Below are 27,152 nucleotides of genomic sequence, written 5' to 3'. Positions count from 1 at the left end.
CACACATACATCCCTACCTTCTTTCTCCTCCCCCCACAACCGATTTTTTCCCCATTTCCCTTCCCCCCACCAGGGTTTGTTTGTCCAGATACATGCCAACCTTGTACCAAAAAGTGTAGCTGACAGAGCAGATTGCATTTGGCAATTTTGCTTACTGTAGAAATTAATGTTCAAGAATTAACAGTGCAATCCAATGGGTCTTTATTTCAAATTAAATTTACAGAGATCTTGGGAAGGCAGCTAAGGCTGCAGTCCTATGCACACTTACCTGGGAGAAAGCCCAATTGGCAACTGAACATAGTGGGACTGACTTCTGAGTAAACATGCATAGGATTGTGTGATAAATCCTAAAAACTGGCGCAAACCAGCCACCTGCCCGGCCCCATATGTAAATAATGGTGGCAGCGCCCCCCGCCCAGCAGTAGCAGCCCCGAACAGGTGGCCGGTGTTGCAAGAGACGAGGGCAGCTCCAGAGGGCAGCTCCAGGCACTCAGGCACGGAGAAGGGACTGGCGGAGAAGCCAAGAGCTGAGGAGAAGGGGGGGGTGAGAGGAGGCTGCAGAGCTCCCTCAGGCTCCCTCTCTCGCTTGCTCCCTTTGTCTGGCCGGCTCTGCATGGTAGAGGAGAGGCAGCCAAGAGGCAGCCGCCCGCAGGCCCTCTGCTCCCTCCTCCTTCCCTAGCAGACTGCGACCCGGCTGGGGGCTGGCTTCAAAAAAAGTGCCAGAGCAACACCCCGGCGCGACCCGCCACCACTACACCGCTGCATTTAACTAGTTTGGACTGGTAAAAGTTTAAGGGTGCAATCCTATTAAGACAGACAGTTGCCTCCAACTTTCTCTGAAGTCCAAGACACCCACCTATCCTGTGCAGGGAGGCTGAAGCACAGAGGATTCTTTCCATGCTCCAGCTACCTTGAGGTTTTCCTTAAATGCCTGATTTTAGGCATCTAAGCGTGGCTTTGGGGAGGGAGCGGAAACGGGGCTGGAGACTACATAGGAAACTGTCTAGAACAGCTTCCGCAGTCTCCTCCCCTCCCCACCCCCGGGGATGACCCCCTTTTGCCCTGTCTGCGCTCTGTGTTACGCAGGGACAAGCACGCAGGGGCAGCTGCCGTGGATCTCTCTGCCCCGGCTACAAGCGGGAAGGGGTAGGGAGCACGGTTTCCTGGCTATGAGCCCATAGCGCTGTCTACAAGCTCAGAGCTGGGAAACCAAAAAATCTGATCTCCCCCAGATGCTGTCTAGGGTTACTCTCTAAGTGGACTTAAGTAACAATTCAAACTGCTGCTGCTAGCTGGGCCTACTATAACTTTTATGTTATAACTATTCCATTTGATACTCTAATACAGTTTTCTTAACATTGTTTTTAATAGGCCTCAACAAGAGTTAAACTGTAGTTTATTTTGCATAGTGTAATCTTTACATGTAACCTGTGTGGTTCATGAGTACAAATGTATTTTCTCTGTAGTTCACTGCATGTTTCATATTTTACTTCTGTATGTGATGTACTTTTGCGTTTACTTTTCCCTCTAAACCATTCATATCTTAAGACTTCCTGTGTAGCATGTTTTCATTTGTTTAACAAGCTGAAAGAGTATTCACTGTTTTCCTGCTTAAGTTTTAAAATATATTTTCGAACATACTGAACTTTTAAACAGCCTTAAGCCAGCTGCGGTTACACTCTCTCACCCATTGGGGCAAAGTCAGAACCTCATTTTCACCCGTTAATAATTTCACTGCCCTATTTTGGACTAGCTGAACTTTCCGGACTGTTTTCAAGGGCAGCCGAATGTATAACGCATTGCAGTGATCCAGATGAGAGGTTAGCAGAGCATGGATAACTGTAGCTAGGCTATCTCTGTCCAGATAAGGACAGAGCTGGTATATAGGCCTAAGCTGATAAAAGGTGCTCCCTGCCACTGAGTCCACCTCTGCCTCCAGTGACAGTTCATGGTCCAGGAGCACCCCCAAACTACGAACATGATCCTTTAGGGGGAGTGCAACCCCCTCCAGAACAGTTTCAACATCACTTAGCCAGGCAGATGAGCCACCAACGGACATCTTGTTTGGATCGAGTCACAGTTTATTGGCCCTCATCCAGTCCATTATCATGCCCAGGCACTGATTCAGGACAGCCACTGCCTCACCTGGATTTGATAAAAAGGAAAGATAGAGCTGGGTGCCATCTGCATATTGGTGACACCCCAGTCCATACCTCCAGATAACCTCCCCCAGCAGTTTCATGTGGATGTTAAACAGCACAGGGGACAGAACAGAGTCCTGTGGAACCCCACAGCATACTTGCCAAGGCGGAGCGCAATAATCCCCCACCTTCTAGAATCGGACATCCAAGTAGGAGAGGAACCACTGCAAGGTGGTTTTCAACTCAGGGTCGAAAAGCTAGAGGAGTAAAGCTGGAGGGTGCTGGTTTGATATCGTCAACTTGGATATCAAGCATGATTGGCTGTTGCTGTAGCCCTATCTCTCTGCAGAGACCAGTTGAGAGTTTTATGGATGTATATACCCAAATATTTATAGCCTGAAATGTGTTCAATACGATTCCCATTCACAGACCATCCAAAAGTCCTCCTGCGTCTTGAAAAAAACAGCACTTTAGACTTATTATAGTTAATGCTTAACTAGTTGATTTTACAGTAGCTAGTATTCGCTGCCAGCAGATGCAGGAGGCCAACCCTGGTCCATGATATTAAAACAGCATCACCTGCATATAGTAAAATGGGAATCTTTGAGTCAGCCAGTTTTGGAGGGTGGGGGTCTGTAGTATTCGAAGCATTGGGTAAATCACTCTGAAAAAATATTACATAAAAACAGAGCTAAAATGCAACCTTGTCTTACACCTCTAGTTGATACTATTGGTTCTGACAGGCTACCACTAGAGTTACTTCTAATTTGAACTTCTGTCTGATGATTTGGATCAAATATAGAAGTCTTTTATCAATACCCCACATTTCTCATTTTGCCCATAACTTATTTCTCGAAACTGAGTCAAAAGCGGATTTCAAATCTATGAATGCGGAACATAATTGCGCCCCCCCCCCTTTGGTTTAGAATACTTTTAAGTTAGATGGGCCAAAACAAAACAGTGGTGCAAAGTTGAGCAACCAGGAGCAAAACCAATTTGTTCGTCTCCTATCACTATAGAGTTTCCCATCCAATCCAGAAGACGTTTGCATAACAATTTGGAGTAAATCTTCCCAATTATAGATAAGAGGCTTATGGGGCGATACTTATTGGGATCCTGCCTCTCACCTTTCTTATATATGGGAACTAAAATTGTCTTACGCCATATATGTGGGAAAGGACCTGTCCTGTTGCATAAAGTAAAGAAAGGGGTAAAAAAGAAGCCCACCAGCTTGCATTGCATTTTAATGCATTTGAAGGTATGTTATCAGGTCTGGGGCTTATTTATTTATAACATTTCTATACAGCCCAATAGCCAATAACCATTTCCCCCCCAAGATATGTATCACTGTATTGAACATATCTAAATGTGGTTGTAGATTCATATGAGCTTTAGGGAAATCCTTTAGGATTTCCTGTATTCTGCCACTAAATAATGCTGGGAAATTTTTACACTGATCACAGTTTGCTTCACTCTGGAGTCCAGAACCAGCTGCATTTATTTCTTCCTTATCTAAATTCATGCTGCTGTTAGAGACAGCCTGAGCCAAATTGCTCCTAGCCTGTTTCCGCTAGCATTAGTACCACCCTAAACAGGATGCTGTGGTTCAACGGATGGAATATTTGCTGATATTGTTCTATCCTACCTCTCAGGAGCTGTATGCTGTGTTTGACTGTGACTGTGGGACTGGTTCTCTCCCCAACCTTGCAGAGATAAATTGAATTGATCATCTTGGTAATGGTCTAGGCATCTAATTGTGCCTTGTTTCTTTAAATTGTACCCTGAGTGTTCTTTTGAATATTCTTCCCTATTTTTGAGAAATGGTTGGCTGAAACATATAATTGGCCTTCTACTGTCTTGGTTTGTGGGTGATCTCTTTTTAGTGGGCTTTTTATTTTGGGTTTCATCAGCAACAGATGCCCACTGCCCAGCATGTCAAGGTTGCAGATGCCCACTGCCCAGCAAGAATGCATAATACCCTGTGGGCGGGGTCGCACTATCTTGGAGGGAAAATAAGCCACCGTGGCTTATTTTCCCTCCCCATGCATGCTGGTTGCAAGCCGCCTAATTAGCATAGTTACCCCTGCCGGGTGTGGGCTGTCATGACGTCCAAATCTGGTGAGGATGGGTGGCTGGGGTGGTTTACAAACCACCCTGAAACCACAGAACAAGCTACAGGTTTCAGGGTGGTTTGTAAACCACCCCAGCCACCCATCCTCACTGGGTTCAGACATCACGATAACTCGCACAGGGCAAGGATAATTATGCTAATTAAGTGGTTTGGGACCAGCATGCATGAGAAGGGAAAATAAGCCACTGTGGTTTATTTTCCCTCCATGATGGTGCAAACCCAGTCGATAGCAACCAAGTTATTTTGGCATCTGAAACAGAAAATACCACAAACCTCTGCGCCCTCCCCCCGGGCAATAAAAATATAATATTTTTAAAAATTAAAACAACCCAAGATGTGCTGCCTTTTCATGACTCCCCCAATCAGGTGCACAAGTTGGTCACTTCACTCTGCAGGGCTGGCCTCAAAATCCCTTGCCCCAAATCAACGACCCCTGCCATACTCACAATCTGTAGTCAAAGGCTTATACAAGGCTGCGTTAGTTCCATTCTTTCAATGATTTCTCTCTCTTTTTTTTAAACAGGAGAACTGGATTCTAATCTCCAAGGCTGACACGGGCCAAAGAATGGTCAATGGTCCTTATTCTGGAATCATGAACATGCAGTACCAGCATGTGGTCTTGTGTAAAAGAGGCATCGAAGCAGAGTGAATCGAGTCCAGGCATGCGAGGGCAATGATCTATAGTCAGTTTGGAAATTTTAGTGCTCGCTGCCCGTTTGGACCCCCCTGGAACCAGAGCCTCTTTCTCTACAGTATATTACCAGAAATAAACTCCAATGCCAACCAGGGGAGGCGAGTGGGCTGGGGGGGGGGGCTGCCCCCATAAATTTTCTCTGCCCTCCCCCCAAACAAACGTTTAAAAAGCAGTTTACATTTTTGCCCTTGAAAGGCCCGCACACCAGAGGAGCTGCCCTCCCTACTTTTTGGCCTGTTCCCTCCCCGGAACTTTTGGGCTGGCCACGGGGCTGGAGGCGAGAGAGGGCCCGGGTAAGATCCAGGCCAGCCAACGAAGGCCACCCAAGGGCGCACCTCCCGCCAAAGCTTCCCCCAGGGGGCCGCTCGTGGCTTCCTGCCCCGCCACCCCGCACGCGCGCTTTCAGGGCGAGGAGCGAAGCGGGACAAGACCGCAAGACATGCCGGCTCCCGCCCCGCCCCGGCGCGGCCCCGACCCCGCTCACCTGCGAGCACCGCTGCCTGCCGGGAGCCCCTCCAGGCCGGCACGCCGCAAGCGGGACGCCGCCGCTGCTCCGCCCGCCTCGGCCCCATCGCGCCGCCGCCGCCGCCGCGCCGCCCGCCTCGCCCGCTTCCTGCGCCTCCGCTGCGCCGGGCCGGGAGCGGCTGGTCCTGCCCGCCCGCCCCGCCGCCCTGGTGGGCCGCGCTCCACTCGGGCCGGCCGGCCGGGCGGCTGCGGGGCTGGGGGCAGAGGGCGGCCTCGCTCCCCGCAGCCCCGGCGGGAGCCCGAGCGAGCCCGGCTCCCGGCCGGGCCTTCAGCAGCGAGGCGCCCCCTTGCCCGCGCCCGGCGGAGAGAGGAGAGCCCTTCGGAGGGGCGGCGGCGGGAAGGCCGGCGAGAGGCGGGCGGGCGGGCGGAAGGCAGGCGGGCGGGGGCCGTGGTGGTGCGGGAGAGCGCGCCGGATGGCTGGGCGCGCAGGGAGGCGGTTGGGGGCTAACGGTCGGAGACCCATTGGGCGGAGAAGTGGCGAGGGAAAGGGGAGCGGCGCCGGATCGAGAAGTGGCGACGGGCCAAGCCGAGGCGGGCAACCTGAGCCACGTCTCCCGCACGGCCTCTTGGGCTGCAACTTTATACTCACTTGCCTGGGATTAAGCGCCATTGATGCCAATGGGATTTACTCCTTAGGAGACATGTATAGGATTGCGTGATCAATTTACGCAAAGCACAATTCGCTGAATCTACATGAGGCTTTTATCCTGCGCCTTTTCCTGGGCTTCTGCTTCCGGATTCTTTGCTGGAGTAAGAGCGGCCCCTTTACACGTGCTGTTCCCCGGGGGTTTTCCTTTCTCCGCCTTCTATATATTTCATTATAAAGCCACTAGATGGTCCTGCAGTGTAGCGGAATCGCGCAATTACATGCTGTTAAATATAACACCATTAAAAACACACACACACACACCGCAGTTTCCTCGATCTAAAAACACCTACGATGATGGAGGATGACGATAAGGTGGGAAGGACCTGCAAACTACCGTGCACTTGTGAGCAATCACAATTGCACAATAAAAGCCCCAAGACTCTGCCAAGCAGAGGAGGGAGGATTGGGCTTAATGGGCAGGTGGCTGGATGGAAAGGGTGGTAATAGAGATTGAATAGCACTTGGAGTTCTAATATCTTAAGTGGTATACAAGTATTACTAATAAATCAGAAGGCATAACAAAAACGTTTTGGTATCAGAAATGGACAATCCCAAAGACACCTCCTTCCCCACACTAATTAGCACAAAGCATAATCTAGTAGGAGGTTAACCTGTCCACTGACAAACTTGCACATTTCTTGAGGCTCTTGTGAATTCTGCCATCTCAGGCGGACGTCGTGCCTTCTATGACTGCTTAGGGATCTTGGTGGGGAATGAATAGCCAGGCAAGAAGAATGGTTAGATACTTGGTGTATGAGGCCAGTCACCCTGCAGGAACAAGAAACGGGTTTATTTAGAAAGAGGGTCCTCAATACACGAAACGGATCTGTGTGGTGGTTTCAGGTCAGGATCAGTTTATTGTCTGTGGTCTGGACAAGCAGGATGAGGCCCAGCCCTTGTTGTGATACAGAAAAGAGCTCCAGTTTTCCAGAAGCAAAGGCACAGCATAAATAGGGTTTGTGCAAAGGAATCTTGATAGTTACTTAGAACGGCATAGAAACTCTTGCTTAAAGCAAGATCTCAAACTGATAGTCCTGTGTTGCTGACCAGTTCCGCTGAATATCTGTGCTGAAGAGCCCTTTAAGATGCAAAGTGAGAGGGGAACACGGACAGGGCTGGAGAAGGAGCCAAGATGAACCACCCTCACCTGGCTTCAAGTGAGCTTTGCCCTGTCCTGGCCATGTTCAAACCATGTCCCAGGGAATTCTGGGATTCCTCAAAACCTTGTTGGGCATCCCCAGTGAGAAGAAATTCAACATCCATATTAGGGCAATAGCTTTACTAGGCCAAGTGAAACGTCTGGCTAGAAGTCAGATCCTGATGATAGGCCCTGAAGTGAGGGAGGGGACTGGGACTCCAGTCTTAACATTCAGTGCACACCATGCTTTTGTTTTAAATGTGTGTTTTATTTTTACGGCACAAGACAGGCAGCATCAGCTTTAATTTGAAACAGTCCAAAATACATGTTTCCATAATACTTTTATTAGGCTAGTCAAGCGATCACATAACATCAATGTACAAGCTTTCGAGATCGCCAGCTCTCTTCTGCAAGCAAGATGTTTAAAAAGAGGAAGGGGGACATGGGCTCATTTTGCCCATGAATCACAGAGAGAAATGAGGCAGTCTTTATATTAACAAAGCAGGAGGTAACTTTAGAGGCTGTTCTAGGTAATAAAAGTAAATAGAAGCAGTTCATGGAAATCAATTGAACAGGTCACTAGAAGTCTTAAGACACAATCCCCTTCCTTAATCAGCAAGAGAACCCAGGAGTCCTGGTTGCCCATCCTTTTCCTGATCCAGTTATTAGTTACCATTCCTGCCCTATAGCTGATAGCAGAACTCAGGAGTCCAAGGCGCTTTGCTTCCGGGGTCTTACTCAGAGAGAAAAAGGCAAAGCAGTGTTTCAAGCAACAGCAGTATCATAGCCAAGGATGCAGAAAGGATCAAAGAAGTGTCTTTTGTTGCTGGTGGAGTAGGATCTGGAATGGGAAAACATATTTTTAGAAACTTGCATTGATGCTGCCTATAAAGACTGCCATTAATCTACCTTGTCACCATTGTGACTGAAGGGGAGAAAGTATATCTAAAAAACAACCACACAGATATAAAAGGTCATGGTTTGAACCATGTCTGCTAGTAAACTCAAACAGCTGATCATGCATGAAGCCACAGAGGGGTCTGTGTGAATGTACCAAGTCTGTTCTAGTGGCAAACAAGAATATAAGAAGTGCTGTGCTGGATCAGACCATCTAGTCCAGCATTCTGTTCACACTGTGGCCAACCAGCTGCTCACAGGAAAACCACAAACAAGACATGAGTGCAACAGCTTATGTTCCCCAGCAAATGTGGACCAATTCACACACTACTAATGTGTTAATAATAGGGGTTAAGGAGGGTCTAAGCAGAGATTAATTAGCAACACCCCCTCCCCCTTCACTGGACCGATGCTCAGCACATTTTCTGCAGCTTTGCAGGACTGCAGAATGACATCAGCACATGCCAAACTGCATGGATCCACCCTACCTGTTTGCTGATATGAATTGGGCCAGGCAGCTACTGATAAGAATTGCTGGCTTAGACATACTCTCCTTCAGCTCACTTCTCACCACCACACCTCCTTACCACTGCACTGAAGCCCAAGTATTTTGATGGTCCTCCAGTCTATCTTGGGTTGAGACATTGCTCTATGCCAGCTAAGGTTGCTATGAAGACACCCTTGGACAAGTTTAATCAGGATAGTAAGACAAGATTGCCCAGTGTGTCAGACCTGGGAAACCTGGGAAAGAACTGACCCTCACTTCCTTCTGTACAACACCAGAATGATGGCAAACCATCTCTCCTGTGGGCAAACCTAAATATGAATATCTCATATATTGGTTGCCCTCATCCAGTTCATGGGCCAGCCTGCACTTTCATGGTTATTGCAGGGGTTCAGCTAGGAGAGAGGAGCCTTTTGTCCCTGGGTGTGATTTGCTCAAAGGAAAGAACCATTTTAGACAGACTCGGTAATGGATTTCATTCTCTGCTTCATTGAATCAGTTTCTTTTCAGTAGTGAATCTGGGGAGCTCAAGGCACCTTCACAAATGGCCCCCAACATGCAGAATGCTGCCATAGCTCCAGAAAGTGGGAACTTTACAGCACAGTCACAAGATCCTGTCCTTTTACTGCAGATTACTTCACCTGGAATCCCTACCAGCATCTGATCCTGTGCTACAGTGTCACTAACATGGAGCAAAATTCCCAATTGCACCTGAACATGCATTGAAAGCCTAGGAAAATAATCAGTTTCACCATTTTTTTTTAAACTGTCGTTATTGAGGGTATGGCAGTAGGGTAAATGTGTGCTAAGGGGTAACTCATGACCCTGCCCGATTGCTCACATCTGAAGAAGGCAGTGGCAAAGCGTGAGTACACCAATCATGGGGAACCATGTGTGTCACATGTGGATGGGGGGGTACATTTAAGGAAATCTCAATAACTGTTTAGCTTGAGCCTCTGCTGTTTAGCTTGGTTCTCATGAATTCACAATTAAAAAACCAATACACAAACCTAAACACAATCATCCTTTTATATTCGTATTTTTTTCAAATTTTGCAGTGCAGTTTGCCGATCACAAATACATACAAATATGAGTATATATCATAGCAAAGCACATTATATGAGGTGAAATTGCTAGCAAAAATGTGTTTAATAGTATAAATGCATGCAAAAACACATATTTTTTATGTGTTTTTCATGAGCCATGAAGCTCACTGGGTGACTTTGGGCCAGTCACAGACTCTCAGCCCAACCCACCTCACAGGGTTGTTGTTGTGAGGATAAAATGGAGAGGAGGAGGAGGATAATGCAAGTCACCTTGGGTTCCTTGCGAGAGGAAGAAAGGCGGGGTATACATGCAATCAATCAATCAATAAATAAATTTTGGGAAAATATATACAAAAATGTATACAAATTTTCATGTGAACATGAACTGGGTGAAATGAACTTAAAGATGGAAAAATGAGAAACTGAGTGACACTGGAGCTGATAGTTTCATCCATCCTTAGTCTCGACAGAGGTGATAACTGGGGTCAGATACTGAAGTATAGGATACTGGGGACAGAATGGCTGAAGAATGGGAGAGTCATACCTGAGACCTGTATGTTCGCATATCCCACTGCAGTTACACCTCCTTCTTGCGTCACTCTATAGTTTCCAGAGTCAGCTGATGTTAAATTCCTGATGTGAAGGGAGCAGTTAGGACCCGCTGTCTCTCGCCCAGTATAGGCAGCTCCGTTAATCTGCCCTAGAGCATGCAGAGGTGGGTAATAGGTTAAGATCCGCTTCTGCAATTTAGTTCTCCTCCCTCAGTACCAGCTGCAGCTAATATTTTCCAAGGCTCACCCTGGTGTTAGAGTTACATCCTGTCCTTCTATTGGATTTAGTGGTTTCCATGTGACAGGGATTTCTTTTGGGCTCTCACTCTGGGCTCGGGTCAGCAGGAAGCAGGAACTGAGGATGGAGGCTGTGGTGTGGAGAAAAAGAGAGAAACTTCACTTCAGGCAAAACACTCATCTAGGCAAGAACAATCAGGTTATCAACACTAGTGATGAATTTCTTAATAGGGCTTTCAGGTGCTGCACCAGTACAAAATGTCTTGTTTATACAGGTGTGTCACTCTTCCAAAAAGACTGTAGGGAACAGAGCGATGATGTCACTGCAGTGCCAAGATTATTGATCATGACGACAACAGTGAAGATGATCAATAACGATAATAAAGAGATGATATTAGATTTCATTACAGAAATATGAAATCCTCGCAAGGTGTCTGGGGTGGCTAAATAAATAGATTAAATGGAATTTAAATAAAGAAATATATGCCATCAACCCAACACCTTGACAAATACAGCTAAACCAGGTTTCCTATCAGGGTGAAGAACCATACAGAACTGTGTAGATTCAAAGCACCATGAATCATAGAATCATAGAATTATAGGGTTGGAAGGGGCCTACAAGAACATCAAGTCCAACCCCCTGCTCAGTGCAGGAAGGCTGATTCCAAGTATTAACCAGGGCTGACCCTGCTTAGCTTCTGAGATCAGACAAGATCAGGTGCATCCAGTCCTTTGCTGGGAACTCGCATACTCACATGATGGAGTGCTGTTTTGTGCAGCCTGAAGTGCAGGCTGTTTCCTCTCTCAGGAGAACCATCTATTGCAGCCTTTCCCAACCTGCCACCATCCAGATGTGTCAGACTACAACTCCTATCATCTCCAGCCAACATGGCCAATATGCTTAATTTGCACCATTGATACAAGTCATAGAAGTCATTTCCGCCCCAGCACAGAATGTGGGCTAATCTGGTGCAGAACTGTTTTAGCACAATGTAGGAACAGCTCTGCCTGTTATCACCCTGTAAATATTACTTGCCTCTTGTCAAAGTTCACTAGATGAAACCATCAAAAACAGACAGAAAACTGTACTATGAAGGTCCAGATGAGATATAACATGGGATATCTGGCGGCTGATCTCCTGACATTTTGTTCTTTTTGTCAGTGGGGCTAGTGGGGAGATTTGAGGTGGTAGCGGTTAAACGCTCCCTCCTGTCAAGGGCTCCTTGGAGGGCTCTCTCAGTCTAATCCAGTAGCCAAGTCCAGACACAGACAAAGGGATTCCTTTCAAAGCTTTATTCTTCTTTTACAACTTAACAACCCTATTGTTCGCAACTAGATCTGAGCAGCACAGTACCTATGCCCTAAGTTGGAACAGTTGGTCCTCGTTTGAAAGGGAATTACTGGCAGACCCCTGAACTTAAGGACTAGGGAGAGTCCCTCCCCTTTTCCCTTGGAGCCTCTGGGTGCAGCCGTTGTCTGCGCGCCAACCAGGCACTACGCCTCCTTTCCGCGCCCTCCATCTGGCGCCGCTCTCTGCGTCTGCGTCGCGCATCCACCAAGTCTGCTATCTGTGCTCGGTCACTCCCTGGACTGCTAACTAAACTAGGAATGCTGGTGGGAGGAATCTCCATCAGCTGTTGGCCCTGGGAAAGAGGAGCGCGCTCCTCTCCCAGGAGCGACTGCTCTTCCTCAGAATCAGAACTACTCTGGGATTCTATGGGCTCAGTGTCCACCCTGACACCTCCCTAGCACTTCTTCCCTGATCAAAATAGCAGTGAGCTAATATGAATCAAAGAAAAGGTACTGTGTGTCAATAATTTGATCATCAATCTTCCATGTGATATCAGTTTTGGCTCTCAAGTGTCTTTTGCTTCCTGCGTAGACTGCTTCCACCTGTTTCTGCGGAATTCTACATCCGCTAGGTATGTCTTTGTGCTTTGGGTTAGAACACAAGAAGAGCCATGCTGCATTCAACCATCTAAATCCCCTTTTAAAGCCATCCAAATAGATGGCCATATTGTGGTAGCAAATTCCATAGTTTAACTATGCGCTGTGTGAATAAGGAATTCTTTTTATCTGTCCTGAATCTTCCATCAATCGGCTTCATGGGATGAGCCCAGGTTCCAGTGCTATGAGAGAGGGAATAATATCCTAGGGCATAGCCTGAAGGCAAATGAGGCAGCCACCTTGCTAAAGCAAAGCAGGTTTGCGTCTGGTCAGTGCTTGGAGGGGAAACCATCTGGGAACCACCTGAATGCCACCTTGAGTTCCATGGTGGAAGAAAGGCGGGATAGAAATGTAATAAATAAATATCTCCTATCCACTTTCTGCGCACCATGCTTAAATTTGCACACCTCTGTCATGTTGGAGTGTGTTGGAGACACCATATTGCAGTGGTTCCAGTCCTTCCTCTCCGGCAGGTACCAGAGGGTAGCACTGGGAGAGGAGGTTTCGGACCCTTGGCCACTTACTTGTGGGGTGCCACAGGGTTCCATCCTCTCCCTGATGCTATTTAACATCTATGTGAAGGCGCTGGGGGCTATCATCAGGAGGTCTGGGGTGCAGTGTCATCAATATGCGGATGACATACAGCTCTACCTCTCATTCAAATCTTCACCAAGGTTGGCCGTAGAATCCCTGTCCAAATGTCTGGAGACGGTGAGTGGCTGGATGGGGAGGAATAAGCTGATGCTGAACCCTGACAAGACCGAGGTACTTTTGGTGGGAGACAAGAGGAGGCTAGGGGATGTTGACCTGGTGTTGAATGGGGTACGGCTACCCTTGAAAGACCAGGTCCGCAGCCTGGGGGTCATTTTGGACTCCCAGCTGTCCATGGAGGCTCAGGTGTCAGCTGTGAGCTGGACAGCACTGTATCATCTCCCTCTGATACGGCGGCTGCGCCCCTTCCTTCCTGACCTTCTGCTCCCATCAGTAGTACATGCCCTGGTCTCCTCTTGTTTAGACTACTGTAATGTGCTCTACGTGGGGTTACCCTTGAAGACGGTTCGGAAACTGCAGCTGGTACAGAATGCGGCGGCTCGCCTGATTAAAGGCAGCCGCCGGCGAGATCACATCACTCCAGTGCTGAAGGAGTTGCACTGGTTACCAGTTGTTTTCTGGGCCAAATTCAAGGTGTTGGTTTTGACCTTTAAAACCCTATATGGTTCCAGCCCAGCCTATCTTAAGGAGCGCCTCCAGCAGAACCAGATGGACCGCTTAACAAGATCAGCCTCGGATGGCCTTCTCTCTGTCCCATCAACCAGGACAGCTAGACTGGTTGGGACGAGGGAGAGGGCCTTTTCTGTGGTGGCCCCCACTCTGTGGAACTCCCTCCCTAGGGAACTCCGTCATGCCCCCTCTTTAATGAGCTTCCGTCGTGCATTAAAAACATGGTTGTTCAGGCAGGCATTTGGGGTGGGTTAGGGTATTTTAGAAAATGTTTTTATTGTAGAATTTTATTGTTTTAAACTGTTTTATTGTATGTTGTACATCGCCCAGAGTGGCTGGGTGACCAGCCAGATGGGCAATTAATAAATTAAATAATAAATAAATAAATAATGTCTCTCCTTACTTGCCTTTCTCCCCCCAAAGATAAATAGTCCCAGAGTTGGTCATCCTTTCCTGCACCTTTTCCAGTTTGGCAATATCCTTTCTAGGTATCATGACCAGAACAAAGTGTACATTCCAAGTTTTCCCAGAAAAACAGCTAAAGATTCTTTCATTTAGATTGGGATGCACAACCTTTTCAGCCCCAAGGACCACACGCAATCCTGGCTCAGGGTCTGGGGTTTACAGACATGCATGCGCACCCCCACCCATATGCATACACACCCACCCACATCCCATTGATCATGATTCAAGCTACTCTTTCCTCAACTGTCTCTCCCAGTTCCAGTAAGGAAATAGCGATCTGCATGCGGATCTGTTTGAGTTGGGCAAATCATTTGCACTCCATGTGGCTAGCTGATATCCTGGATCTGGAACAGGTGTGTCTGCAATTTATCTGACCAAGACAGAACACTGCAGCTATATAGACAGACCCTAACCTCTTTGCAGATTTGTAAACCTCACTTGGTTAATCTGGGCATAAAGAATGAATTCATGGGTAATGATCCCTGAAGCTTCCCTCAAGTCAGATAAAACAAAGTGGTACCACAAAATATAGACGTATTGTTCGGACAATATTGACAATGATGAAACAAGCAAGACACATAATCACAGACAATACAATTAAGATGATTAAAAGCATAATAGAAATAGTGGCTTGCATATTCTTAAAGTTAAAGTTCTAATTCTTCTCAATAAGACAATCATGATTAAGAACTTTAATCAGAAAGCATGGTTGGAAAAGATTAGGTAATGATGTTTAGCTGGATTCTTGTTCTTTCAGGATCTCTCTGCTCAACCAGGTTAAAATCTCAGTATTTTTTAGCATTCTACTTAACATTAAGATAAAGGACTTAGCTCAGTCCTTTATCTTAAACAAGTATCTGTGCAGCTTGGTTCAAACAGGAGCTTCAGACCCCATCATAGTTTCTGAACGCAAACTCCAGAGGCCCTCTCTCTCTAATGCAATCAGGTTTAGAGCTAACTAAAATTATGGAATAAGAATCCAGTTCTTTCCAGAGGATTACTCATTTAGGCACCTGGTATTAAAGTCCCATGTCTGTTCTCTTGAATAGTAGAACCACTATTAATTCTATCCAGGCCTGGAGACAGTCCTTGGAGTTCAGCAAGCTAACTGGAGGCTCAAAACGTATCTCTCTTTATCGATGTCTGCTAGCATTAGACTTTCCCTCTCCGGACACATCTGTTGAACTGGACTCTGGGGCCCAAGAGGCTGTGGGCTGTTCAGTTGAAGTATCCAAGAGCACCCTCAAACTACGAACGTGATCCTTTAAGGGGGAGTGCAACCCCCTCCAGAACAGTTTCAACATCACTTAGCCAGGCAGATGAGCCACCCACGAACAATACCTCCATCTTGTTTGGATCGAGTCACAGTTTATTGGCCCTCATCCAGTCCATTATCATGCCCAGGCACTGATTCAGGACAGCCACTGCCTCACCTGGATTTGATAAAAAGGAAAGATAGAGCTGCGTGTCATCTGCATATTGGTGGCATCCCAGTCTATACCTCCAGATAACCTTCCCAAGCAGTTTCATGTGGATGTTAAACAGCACGGGGGATAGAACAGAGTCCTGTGGAACCCCACAGCATACTTGCCAAGGTGGAGCGCAATAATCCCCCACCTTCTAGAATCGGACATCCAAGTAGGAGAGGAACCACTGCAAGGTGGTTTTCAACTCAGGGTCGAAAAGCTAGAGGAGTAAAGCTGGAGGGTGCTGGTTTGATATCGTCAACTAAAATTATGCGTGGTTGTTTACTTCTCTGCAAGGGAGGAAGACCAGATATTAAGTACCTGACCAGATATTTGATACTAGGGTCTACCTAGCCTAGTATTTTTGACACTAACTGACAGTGGCTCTCCATGCAGGAGTTTTCCTGCCCTACCTGGAGATGCCAGGGATCAAATCTGGGACCTTCCACATCCAAAGCATATGCTCTACCACTGAGCTACAGTCCCTCCCCACTGCATGTCTCTATAATGGTGTGACCCAGAAACGTCACTGGTTCCTGGGCACTGGCACTTTTTCCAAAATGTACTGAATAACCATTGCTTGCCAAGATACGTTTCATCTTATTGTCCCTATCTAAATGCAGTGGCAGATTCTTATATGTATCATCTAAGAGCCGGTGTGGTGTAGTGGCTAGAGTGTTGGACTAGGAGCTGGGAGATCCGGGTTCTAGTCCCCACTCAGCCATGGAAGCTCACTGGGTGACGTTGGGCCAATCACAGACTCTCAGCCCAGCCTACCTCACAGGGTTGTTGTTGTGAGGATAAAATGGAGAGGAGGAGGATTACGTACACCGCCTTGGGTTTCTTAAAGAGGAAAAATGGCAGGATATAAATGTAATAAATAAATAATAAATAAAATAGATCATCTATATAGGGATGAGCTTCAGGGGACCCCTTTAGGATTTCCTGTATCCTGCCACTAAATAATGCTGGAGAAATTTTACACTAATCACCGTTTGCTTCACTCTGGAGTCCAGAAGCAGGTGCATTCGTTTGTCACTTATCTAAGCTTACACTGTTGTTGTTAGAGACAACCAGGGCCAAATTGTTACCAGCCTTCCTGTTTCTGCTAGCACTGACCTCACCCTAAACAGGATGTTCTGCTTCAACCGATGTGGCTCTTCTTTGCTGGTATGTTGCATCCTGCCTCTGAGATTCAGGAGCTGTTTGCTGTGTTTGACTGTGATTGTGGGACTGGTTCTCTCCCAGCCTTGCACAGATAAATTGAACTGATCACCTTGGTAATGGCCTAGGTATTTAATTGAGTGTTGTTTCCTTAGATGGTACCCTGAGTGCTCTTCTGAATATTCTTCCCTATTTTTGATAAGTGGTTGGCTGAGAGCTAATCTGCCTTCCATTATCTTGGTTTGTGGGTGATCTCTTTTTAGTGGACTTTTTATTTTGGGTTTTGTCCTCTAGATGCTGTCCTTTCCCCCCTTCACCCAGTGTGTCCCTGCCTGGAGATGTACATACTTCCTGACAGCATTTGTAAATTCCTGAATTTCGTTTTCTTCATTGGGAATCAGATCAAGTTTGGAGTGCTTTCCCTATTTTTGCTGAATCTCAATAAATAGAACTCTCTGCTTCTGCTTCTTCATCATTTACTTTTCTAATCCACCCATACTCTGCCCCAAAACTGATGTTCTAAGATTACCCAATTTTAATGCATATTAGGAAATAATATTATTATTTCCCAACAAGCATTAAAATTGGGTTATATTCTTAATCCAAGGGACATTGCTGCCGCAGGGCCTCATTTAGCTGTAATTTTCTGTAAAACAGAACTCAGATCTGTAATAGTGAGGGTTCCATTCACAGCTGTATTTAACCCACTGAATAACTGTGTAGATGACTGACATTCAGTTAGTGGGGGCATTAGTCTTTCTGGTAAGATAAATGCACAAATTCTATGGTGTTCAGGTCTTGTGACATTTGGTCCTAAAGCTTCAAGAGCTTGTATTTTAGAAGCAAACCACATGGGAATTTTATTTCTTATCTGGGCATAATCCTATTATTGTTGTTGTTTACTCATTCAGTCGCTTCTGACTCTTCATGACTTCATGGACCAGCCCACGCCAGAGCTTCCTGTCGGCTGTCGCCACCCCCAGCTCCCCCAAGGTCAAGTCCGTCACCTCCAGAATATCATCCATCCATCTTGCCCTTGGTCGGCCCCTCTTCCTTTGGCCTTCCACTTTCCCTAGCATCAGCATCTTCTCCAGGGTATCCTGTCTTCTCATGATGTGGCCAAAGTACTTCAGTTTTGCCTTTAATATCATTCCCTCAAGTGAGCAGTCTGGCTTGATTTCCTGGAGGATGGACTGGTTTGATCTTCTTGCAGTCCAAGGCACTCTCAGAATTTTCCTCCAGCACCACAGTTCAAATGCATCTATCTTCCTTCGTTCAGCCTTCCTTATGGTCCAGCTCTCGCAGCCATAGGTTACTACGGGGAATACCATTGCTTTAACTATGCAGACCTTTGTTGTCAGTGTGATGTCTCTGCTCTTCACTATTTTATCAAGATTTGTCATTGCTGTCCTCCCAAGAAGTAAACGTCTTCTGATTTCCTGGCTGCAGTCAGCGTCTGCAGTAATCTTTGCACCTAGAAAGACAAAGTCCGTCACTGCCTCCACGTTTTCTCCCTCTATTTGCCAGTTCTCAATCAAGCTGGTTGCCATAATCTTGGTTTTTTTAGGTTTAACTGCGACCCAGCTTTTGCACTTTCTTCTTTCACCTTCGTGATGAGGCTCCTCAGCTCCTCCTCGCTTTCAGCCATCAAAGTGGTATCATCTGCATATCTGAGATTGTGAATGTTTCTTCCAGCGATTTTAACTCCAGCCTTGGCTTCATCAAGCCCAGCACGTCACATGATGTGTTCTGTGTACAGGTTGAATAGGTAGGGTGAGAGTATACAACCCTGCCATACTCCTTTCCCAATTTTAAACCAGTCCGTTGCTCCATGGTCTGTTCTTACCGTTGCTACTTGGTCGTTATACAGATTCCTCAGGAGGCAGACAAGATGACTTGGTATCCCCATACCACCAAGAACTTGCCACAGTTTGTTATGATCCACACAGTCAAAGGCTTTAGAATAGTCAATAAAACAGAAATAGATGTTTTTCTGAAACTCCCTGGCTTTCTCCATTATCCAGCGGATATTGGCAATTTGGTCTCTAATTCCTCTGCCTTTTCTAAACCCAGCTTGTACATCTGGCAATTCTCATTCCATGAATTGCTGGAGTCTACCTTGCAAGATCTTGAGCATTAACTTACTGGCATGTGAAAGAAGTGCCACACTGTTCGATAGTTTGAACATTCTTTGGTGCTTCCCTTTTTTGGTATGGGGATATAAGTTGATTTTTTCCAATCTGTTGGCCATTCTTGTGTTTTCCAAATTTGCTGGCATATGGCATGCATCACCTTGACAGCATCATCTTGCAAGATTTTAAACAGTTCAGCTGGGATACCGTCATCTCCTGCTGCCTTGTTATTAGCAATGCTTCTTAAGGCCCATTCAACTCTTCAGGATGTCTGGCTCTAGCTCACTGACCACACTGTCAAATCTATCCCTGATATTATCCTTCCTATACAGATCTTCCGTATATTCTTGCCACCTTTTCTTGATCTCTTCTGCTTCTGTTAGGTCTTTGCCATCTTTGTTTTTGATCATACCCATTTTTGCCTGGAATTTACCTCTGATGTTTCTAATTTTCTGGAAGAGGTCTCTTGTCCTTCCTATTCTATTATCTTCTTCTGCTTCTGCACATTGCTTGTTTAAAAATAATTCCTTATCTCTTCTGGCTAACCTCTGGAATTTTGCATTCAATTGGGCATATCTTCCCCTATCACTGTTGCCTTTTGCTTTCCTTCTTTCTTGGGCTGCTTCCAGTGTCTCAGCAGACAACCATCTTGCCTTCTTGGTTTTCTTTTTCTTTGGGACGTTTTTTGTTGCCGCCTCCTGAACAATGTTGCGAACTTCTGTCCATAGTTCTTCCGGGACCCTATCTACTAAATCTAGTCCCTTAAATCTATTCTTCACCTCCACTGCATATTCATGAGGAATATTAGTGAGCTCATATCTAACTGATCTGTGGGTCTTCCCTATTCTCTTTAGTCTGATTCTAAATTGTACAATAAGAAGTTCATGATCTGAACTACAATCAGCTCCGGGTCTTGTTTTTACCAACTGCATAGATGTCCGCCACCTTTGGCTACAAAGGAAGTAGTCAATGTGATTTCGGTGTCGACCGTCTGGTGAAGTCCATGTATAAAGTCATCTCTTAGCTTGTTGGAAGAGAGTGTTTGTTATGCACAGTGAGTTGTCTTGGGAAAATTCTATCAGCCTATGTCCTGCTTCATTTTGTTCTCCCAGACCATGCTTGCCTGTAATTCCAGGTGTCGTTTGACTACCCACCTTAGCATTCCAGTCTCCTATAATGAAAATAACATCTTTTTTTGGCATACTATCCAGTAGGTGCTACAGATCCTCATAGAACTGATCTACTTCTGCTTCTTCAGCATCTGTGGTTGGGGCGTATATCTGGATCACTGTGATGTTAAATGGCTTACCCTGAATTCAAATTGAGATCATTCTGTCATTTTTTGGATTGTATCCAAGCACTGCTTTAGCCACTTTATTATTAATTATGAAGGCTACTCCATTTCTTCTGTGGTCTTCTTGTCCACAGTAGTAGATCTGGTGGTCATTTGATGTGAAATGGCCCATTCCAGTCCATTTCAGTTCACTGACCCCCCAAATGTCTATATTTAATCTTGACATCTCCCCATTAACCACATCCAATTTGCCCTGGCTCATAGATCTTACATTCCAGGTTCCTATGATGTGTTGATCTTTAGAACGTCGGATTCGTCGTTCACCACCCGCACCATCGGCTGCTAGCCGTCCTTTCGGCTTTGAGCTAGCTGCATCATCACATCTGGGGCTAGTTGAACTTATCCTCTGTTCCTCCCCAGTAGCATTTTGACCATCTTCTGACCTGGGAGTCCAATCTTCTGATGGTATACCAACATATCTCTGGTTGTACTGATCCGTTTAGTTTACATGGCAAGAATACTGGGGTGGGTTGCCATTTCCTTCCCCAGGGATCGTATTTAGTCTGACCTCTCTGCCATGACCTTCCCGTCTGGGGTGTCCCTTCACGGTTTAGCTCATGATGTCATTGAGGTGCTCAAGCTCCAGCACCATGACAAGGTAACGATCTCCTTTGCTGAAGATTATATCTCTAACCTATTATGGACAGCCCATTATTGCCTATTATGGTTATTCAATGCTAGTTTTGCCCTAACTGTCCATGTCTCTGTCTTCCTGGAGGAATTCCAAAAAACTCACCAAATAGATGTTGGTGTTGTATAAGGGGAATTTCATGGTTCCTAAAAGCTTCATATACTGTATGTGGCCTTGGAATTACTTACTCAATTTCACTGTGTGCATTTAATGCCCTCACAGTATATGAACAGTTTCCTCCCCCAAAAAACTTCTATCATTTAAAGTTATCAGAAAAATAACATTTACTCCTGCTGCTCCATTATATGATATAATATGCTGCAGAAAGAGTGCTCGGGACTAGCTTGACTACTTGGGGAACTTCTCCTTGTATCACTAAGCTTAGCAACCTCAAATCTGTGATTGCGAGGAGGGGAATATTTATTTTTAAATAGTTGTCTGGTTTTTCCACAGAGAGTGCTCAGGCTCCTTACATTTTTGGTCAGTACTTGAGATGAAGGGCAAATGGTTTGCCTTCCATCTGACTAGTTGACTTCCCAAATCTGGTAAAGGTGTGTCTGTGAGGTACCTGACCAAGAGAGAAGACTGCAGCTGCATAGCCAGTCCCTAACCACTTTGCAGATTTGTAAACCTCGACTGGTTCATCTGGGCATCAAGAATGTATTCATGGGTCATGGTCCCTGCAGCACCTCTCAAGCCAGATGACACAAAGCGGTACCACAAAACATAGATGTATTGCTCAAACAATCTTAGAAAATAACACAACTTTGCAATGATGAAACTAACAAATCACCACATATAATACAACTACAATTATTAAAAGCATAATAGAAATAATGGATAGCATATTCTTTTTGTTGCTGTTGTTGTTAACTGCTTATTAGATTTTTTTTGTTTTTCAATACGAACAGAAAATACTTCCCTCTCTCTTCTTCATATTTTCTTGTATTTAAAGGGAAAAGGTTTCATGTCTGTAAGTAAAATCATTAAGGAAAAATCAGATAAATGGCTGGCTGGGGAATGCTGGGAGTTGTAGGACTATTTTCTGTCAAAGCACACATAGGATTGCACCTAAGATGACTACTGTAATGCGCTCTACATGGGGTTACCCTTGAAGACGGTTCGGAAGCTGCAGCTGGTACAGAACACGGCGGCTCACCTGATTAAAGGCAGCCGCCGGCGAGATCACATCACTCCAGTGCTGAAGGAGTTGCACTGGTTACCAGTTGTTTTCCGGCCAAATTCAAGGTGTTGGTTTTGACCTTTAAAACCCTATATGGTTCCGGCCCAGCCTATCTTAAAGAGTGCCTCCAGCAACGCGAGACAGGTCGCTTAACAAGATCAGCCTTGGATGGCCTTCTCTCTGTCCCATCAGCCAGGACAGCTAGACTGGTGGGGATGAGAGGGCCTTATCTGTGGTGGCCCCCACTCTGTGGAATTCCCTCCCTAGGGAACTCTGCCATGTCCCCGCTTTAATGAGCTTCCGCCGTGCATTAAAAACGTGGTTGTTCAGGGAGGCATTTGGGGTGGGTTAGGGTATTTTAGAAAATGTTTTTATTGTAGAATTTTATTGTTTTAAACTGTTTTATTATATGCTACATCTCCCAGAGTGGCTGGGTGACCAGCCAGATGGACGATTAATAAATTTAATAATAAAAAAAAGAAAAATGTGAGTTGATATGGAAGTTCTGTCTCTGACAGCCCATTCATACATGCAAGATGGTGCTCATGTTCCAGTCATTAAATGAAGAACATGAATGTGTGAACCAACCCCAAATATTCTTTAGACAGGAATGTCACCTGGCAGATTCCATGGAAGTGGTTCAGTTGTTTTGTGCTTGTTACTACATGTCCAAATCACTCATTTGCTCAGTGTGAAATGGTGGCTGCTACACTTTTCCATCACATGTTGGGGAAATACCATGCTTGGCTGGGGAATGCTGGGACTTGTAAGACTCATTTTCTGTCTAAACATGCATAGGATCACACCCACATAGTTACACAGAAAATAATGATAAATAAAATAAACCTGTAAACCTCTAGCCCATTCTGACCTATCAGTCTCCTTTATGTAGTCTTTGCCCCCTTTTAATCTAGTCCTCCTCACTCTCTAGTCTAGTCTCACTCTAGAGCCATTGTGGTGTAATGGCAAGACTGTTGCATTAGGAGCTGGGAGAGCCGGGTTCTAGTCCCCACTCGGCCATGGAAGCTCACTGGATGACTTTGGGCCAGTCACAGACTCTCAGCCCAACCCACCTCACAGTGTTGTTGTTGTGAGGATAAAACGGAGAGGTGGAGGATAATGTAAGCCACCTTGGGTTCCTTGCAAGAGACAAAAAGGTGGGGTATAAATGCAATAAATAAATAAATAAATAAATAGTCTTGCCCCAATCCCGGAGTTGAAAAGGGGAGTGTCCCAGTGCTACAGCCTGCAAGAAAAGTAAAGGGACTCTTTGGGAGCGCTCCTGCTCCCAGCATTAGAATATTCTCAGCCCAATAAAGGACACACAGAACACTGGCATGTATGAAGCCCCCCGCCCCCACGAAGTGAAGGTGCATAATGCCCAATGTCAGTCAAGTTATCTGGGAGTAGTAAAGGAGGGGAGCCCGCATCAAACTCTAAACCACGCCCCATTTGCGAAGGTGACAGTTGCGCTGCCTCCATTGAGATGGGAACTTCCGCCCTAGCCGGAAGCCCCGTGTATGCGATCAGCTGACACCGGTCATATGACCTTCAGGGTCACCTGACAGGGGTCATGTGACCCCTCTATGAACTCGCCATGCCACCGTGGACCCATAGGAGTTGGTTTTAGCGCCCTAGGTGGCACAGGCACGGAAATGGCCCGTGGTGCCATTTCCAAGCCGCACCCCAGATTGGCCCAGTGGGGTCATGTGACCCCTCTATGAACTCGCCACGCTGCCATGGACCAATAGGAATTAGTTTTAGAGCCCTAGCAGGTACGGGCACAGAGATGGCCCACGGGCCCTTTTCCAAGCTGCGCCCAGAGTGGTCCTGCGGGGTCAAGTGACCCCTCTATGAACTCACCATGCCGCCATGGACCAATAGGAAGAGGTCTTAGAGCCTAGCCCTGTAAGGTCACGCCCCACAACCCCATTGACCAATAGGCACCGCCTTGCCCCCAGAAAAACAGCCTTTTATCATGCCCAGACATGTTTTCTGCACAGAGAACGTGGCGCAGCCAAGAGTGACTGAGGGACCTACAGGTTTTACTCATCTCCCAGTACCCTTGTGCATTCAGCCCAGAAAGATGGAAACTGCACCTATGAAACCTGGAGTCATAAACAGTAAACCAGGGAAGGGAGCTGAAGTCACAGCGACTGTAACAGACAGCTTACCTTTAGCTGTATTTCCCATGGGGCAAAGAACTTTTCCTGAAACCGAGTTACATGCCACTTGGAGTATGGATAGGACTGAGGTGAAGCCTGTTGAAGACATGGGTGGCAGGGTGCCTATGAAAATAGCCACCTCGTCTTTAGAGAAAATGGAGCTGGGGGATCCTGACACAACCTGGTCTACTTTCCGCACATCCCTTGAGGATCTGGAAGAGGAGATGGAAGTTGTGGCAGAGAAAGGCGGCACACCAGTAAGTGTTTATTTCTGAGATTTGTTCTTAATGGTATTTAGCGAGCAATTCCGGGGGTGGGGGTCCATACTGCTGACTCTAAGCTTTTCATTGTTTTACACAGGGACATGGAATGTACGGTGATATTGAGAACCTGAACATCGAGAGTTCACCGACAGTCAACATTTCCTGCCTGTCATGTATTTCCCCAGACACGGTCATAGAAAGATAATGTTTTCTGTGGTGGTTGTTTCTTTTGCACCAATAAAAATGCTCTGTAGTAACCCTAAGCGTCCATTCTTGCGTTAACCTACAAAATGTCAGAGCGTGAAGAAATCCTAAAGAAGATTTATTATAACCCCGGTGAAGTTGGGAGTTTGGGTGGAGTGAACCCCTTATTTCAGGAGGCAAAGAAACAGAGCAAAACGTTGCTCAGAAGAGAGGTTACCAATCAGGAGGCTTACGCACTGCATAAACCAGCCAGGATCCATTTTAAATGAAATAGGACCATAGCGGATTCACAATGGCAAGCCGATTTAGTCGACATGAAGCAATTTTCTCAATACAACAACGGTTACAAGTATATTTTAACAGTGATAGACATTCTGTCTAAATATGCCTGGGCTTACGCTCTAAAAAGCAAAATGGGCAGGGAAGTGTCTGGAGCTTTTAAAGCAGTTTTCACACAAGACAGAAGGCAGCCTATCAAAATACAGATGGACAAAGGAACAGAGTTCCTAAACAAGGATGTGGTTCGTCTATTCAAAAAACATGGGGTACACCATTTTGTTTCCAATACTGAGGTAAAAGCAGGGGTTGTTGAGAGATTCAACAGGACTTTAAAAACAAAAATGTGGAGGTATTTCACAGCCAACAATACCTTCACTTATATAGATGTGCTACCACAATTCCTAAAAAGTTATAACCATAGCTTTCACAGAACCATCAAAGCTAGGCCTGTGGATGTTAATCAGTCTAACTCCCTGGCCATTTGGAAAGTAGTCTATGGGAGCTCTGTAAAAAGGAAACATGAGGCACCCCTGCTCAGAAAAGGGGATCATGTGTGGATTTCTAAAAGCAAGGGTGTCTTTGCAAAGGGTTATGAACAGAATTTCACCACAAAGTTATTTATAGTGGATCAAGTCATCCAAAGAGCAAAGAGACCTGTCTACCAGTTAAAAGATTATGAAGGAGACACAGTAGTGGGGCCTTCTATCCTGAAGAATTACAGAAGGTTAATGCCATGGAGGATAGGGTGTACAGGATCGAAGAAGTCCTGGCTACAAAAGGTAGGGGTAGGAGAAAGTATCACCTAGTGAAATGGTTAGGCTGGCCTAGCAAGTTCAACAGTTGGGTGCTCGCTTCTGATCTTTGTGAACCTGTATAGAAGGGCATAACAGGATGGGCAACAGTGGGTATTACATTACCCTGCCTAGTAAGGCCTGTGCAGAGGTTTTCCCACAGAACAATCTCTGCATTTACTATATGCCTAGCAAGATCTCTGGACCTTCCAGGGTCATGGGAAGTGGGTCTGGTTGAGATACAATACCCTCACAGCTGGTACACTCTAACTAGCGATGCACACATTGAAATTCATCAAGGGAAAAGCAAGTGGACCTTTTTTCTGCGCAGTGGCTATTATGTGAGCATTCCTGATCTGGTCGAAAACATAAACAAGCTTATACTAGATAAACCAGGTGGCCCGGAAGTGATTATGTACTACGATGCGGTGTCTGGAAAAGTTGTTGTTAAAGCCACAACACTGTATAGTGTAGAAGTCAGTACAGAGCTGATCCACACATTGGGGCCGTTAACTGGAAATTTTGACATTACCGGTGGCTTTAACACCTTATATATCTACAGCGATATTGTGGAACATCAGATTATTCAGGACTTTTATGTACCTTTACTGCGCTGTGTGCTGGTGTGTGGACAGAACAAGGAATGTGTCAATAGTGGGTATGACAAGCCTCACTACATCCCTGTGAGTAAGCATCACATCAACACCATCACTGTTGAAATAAAGACGGATCAGAACAAAAGTGTACCATTTCATTTTGGTAAGGTGGTTGTGAAGCTGCACTTTCGCCCCCAGAGATCCCAGGTATTTTAAAGTTAAAATGGTCATCCTAAAAACATATGGGGAACCTATAGGGCCCAGGCCGGAAATGCATTGCCAGGATTCCATGGTGTCCCTGTTATGTACGGGGTGGGGATTGGCGGGATTTTCAGGAGCCTTTTCCGAAAAGCAGTTCCCCTTTTGAGAAGAGGCTTGGACATCATCAAACCCCACGCGAAGACTGCTGCATGTAATATTGCTAAAGATGTGGCTGGTCACGTTACTCAAGCAGTTCTGAATAGAGTGAACAATCCACTTTCTCAAGAGGGGTCAGGCCTAATGTATATTAAAAGGAAAAGGAGCCGAAAAAGAAAAGCATCACGGGTGAGATTGATTGGACCACCCCACCCCCTTAAAAGAAAAGTTGTGAGAGGAAAGAGATTCTGGAGCAGATCATAAAGCAATCCATCTGGAAGCACCTTGACAACAATGCCGTGATTACTCGAAGCCAACATGGATTTGTCAAAAACAAGTCCTGCCAGACAAATCTGATCTCATTTTTTGATCAAGTCACCTCCCTTGTAGACCGTGGGAATGCTGTAGACATCATATACC

The 27,152-nt window shown here is 45.9% G+C and overlaps 1 protein-coding gene across 1 annotated transcript in view; it reads right to left on the bottom strand.

The window, feature by feature from the left end:
- LOC146337656 (uncharacterized) overlaps positions 1-24,270 on the bottom strand; it is a 39,274-nt gene extending 15,004 nt beyond the window's left edge. The window contains exons 1-4 of the mRNA XM_084816296.1: positions 24,252-24,270; positions 10,525-10,645; positions 6,752-6,908; positions 5,451-6,084 (exon numbers count right to left, since the gene is read on the bottom strand). Of these exons, the coding sequence (XP_084672422.1) occupies positions 5,451-6,084; positions 6,752-6,908; positions 10,525-10,645; positions 24,252-24,270 (931 nt within the window). The remainder of the gene's footprint in view (positions 1-5,450; positions 6,085-6,751; positions 6,909-10,524; positions 10,646-24,251) is intronic.
- Between the last annotated feature and the right edge of the window lie 2,882 nt (positions 24,271-27,152).

Source organism: Heloderma suspectum, chromosome 10 (genome assembly GCF_057233095.1).
Source record: "Heloderma suspectum isolate Gila_16-S chromosome 10, 16-S_ref, whole genome shotgun sequence".
NCBI lineage: Eukaryota > Metazoa > Chordata > Lepidosauria > Squamata > Helodermatidae > Heloderma > Heloderma suspectum.
Note: the sequence above shows the minus strand (reverse complement) of the source record. Positions and strands in the feature narration are given on the sequence as shown.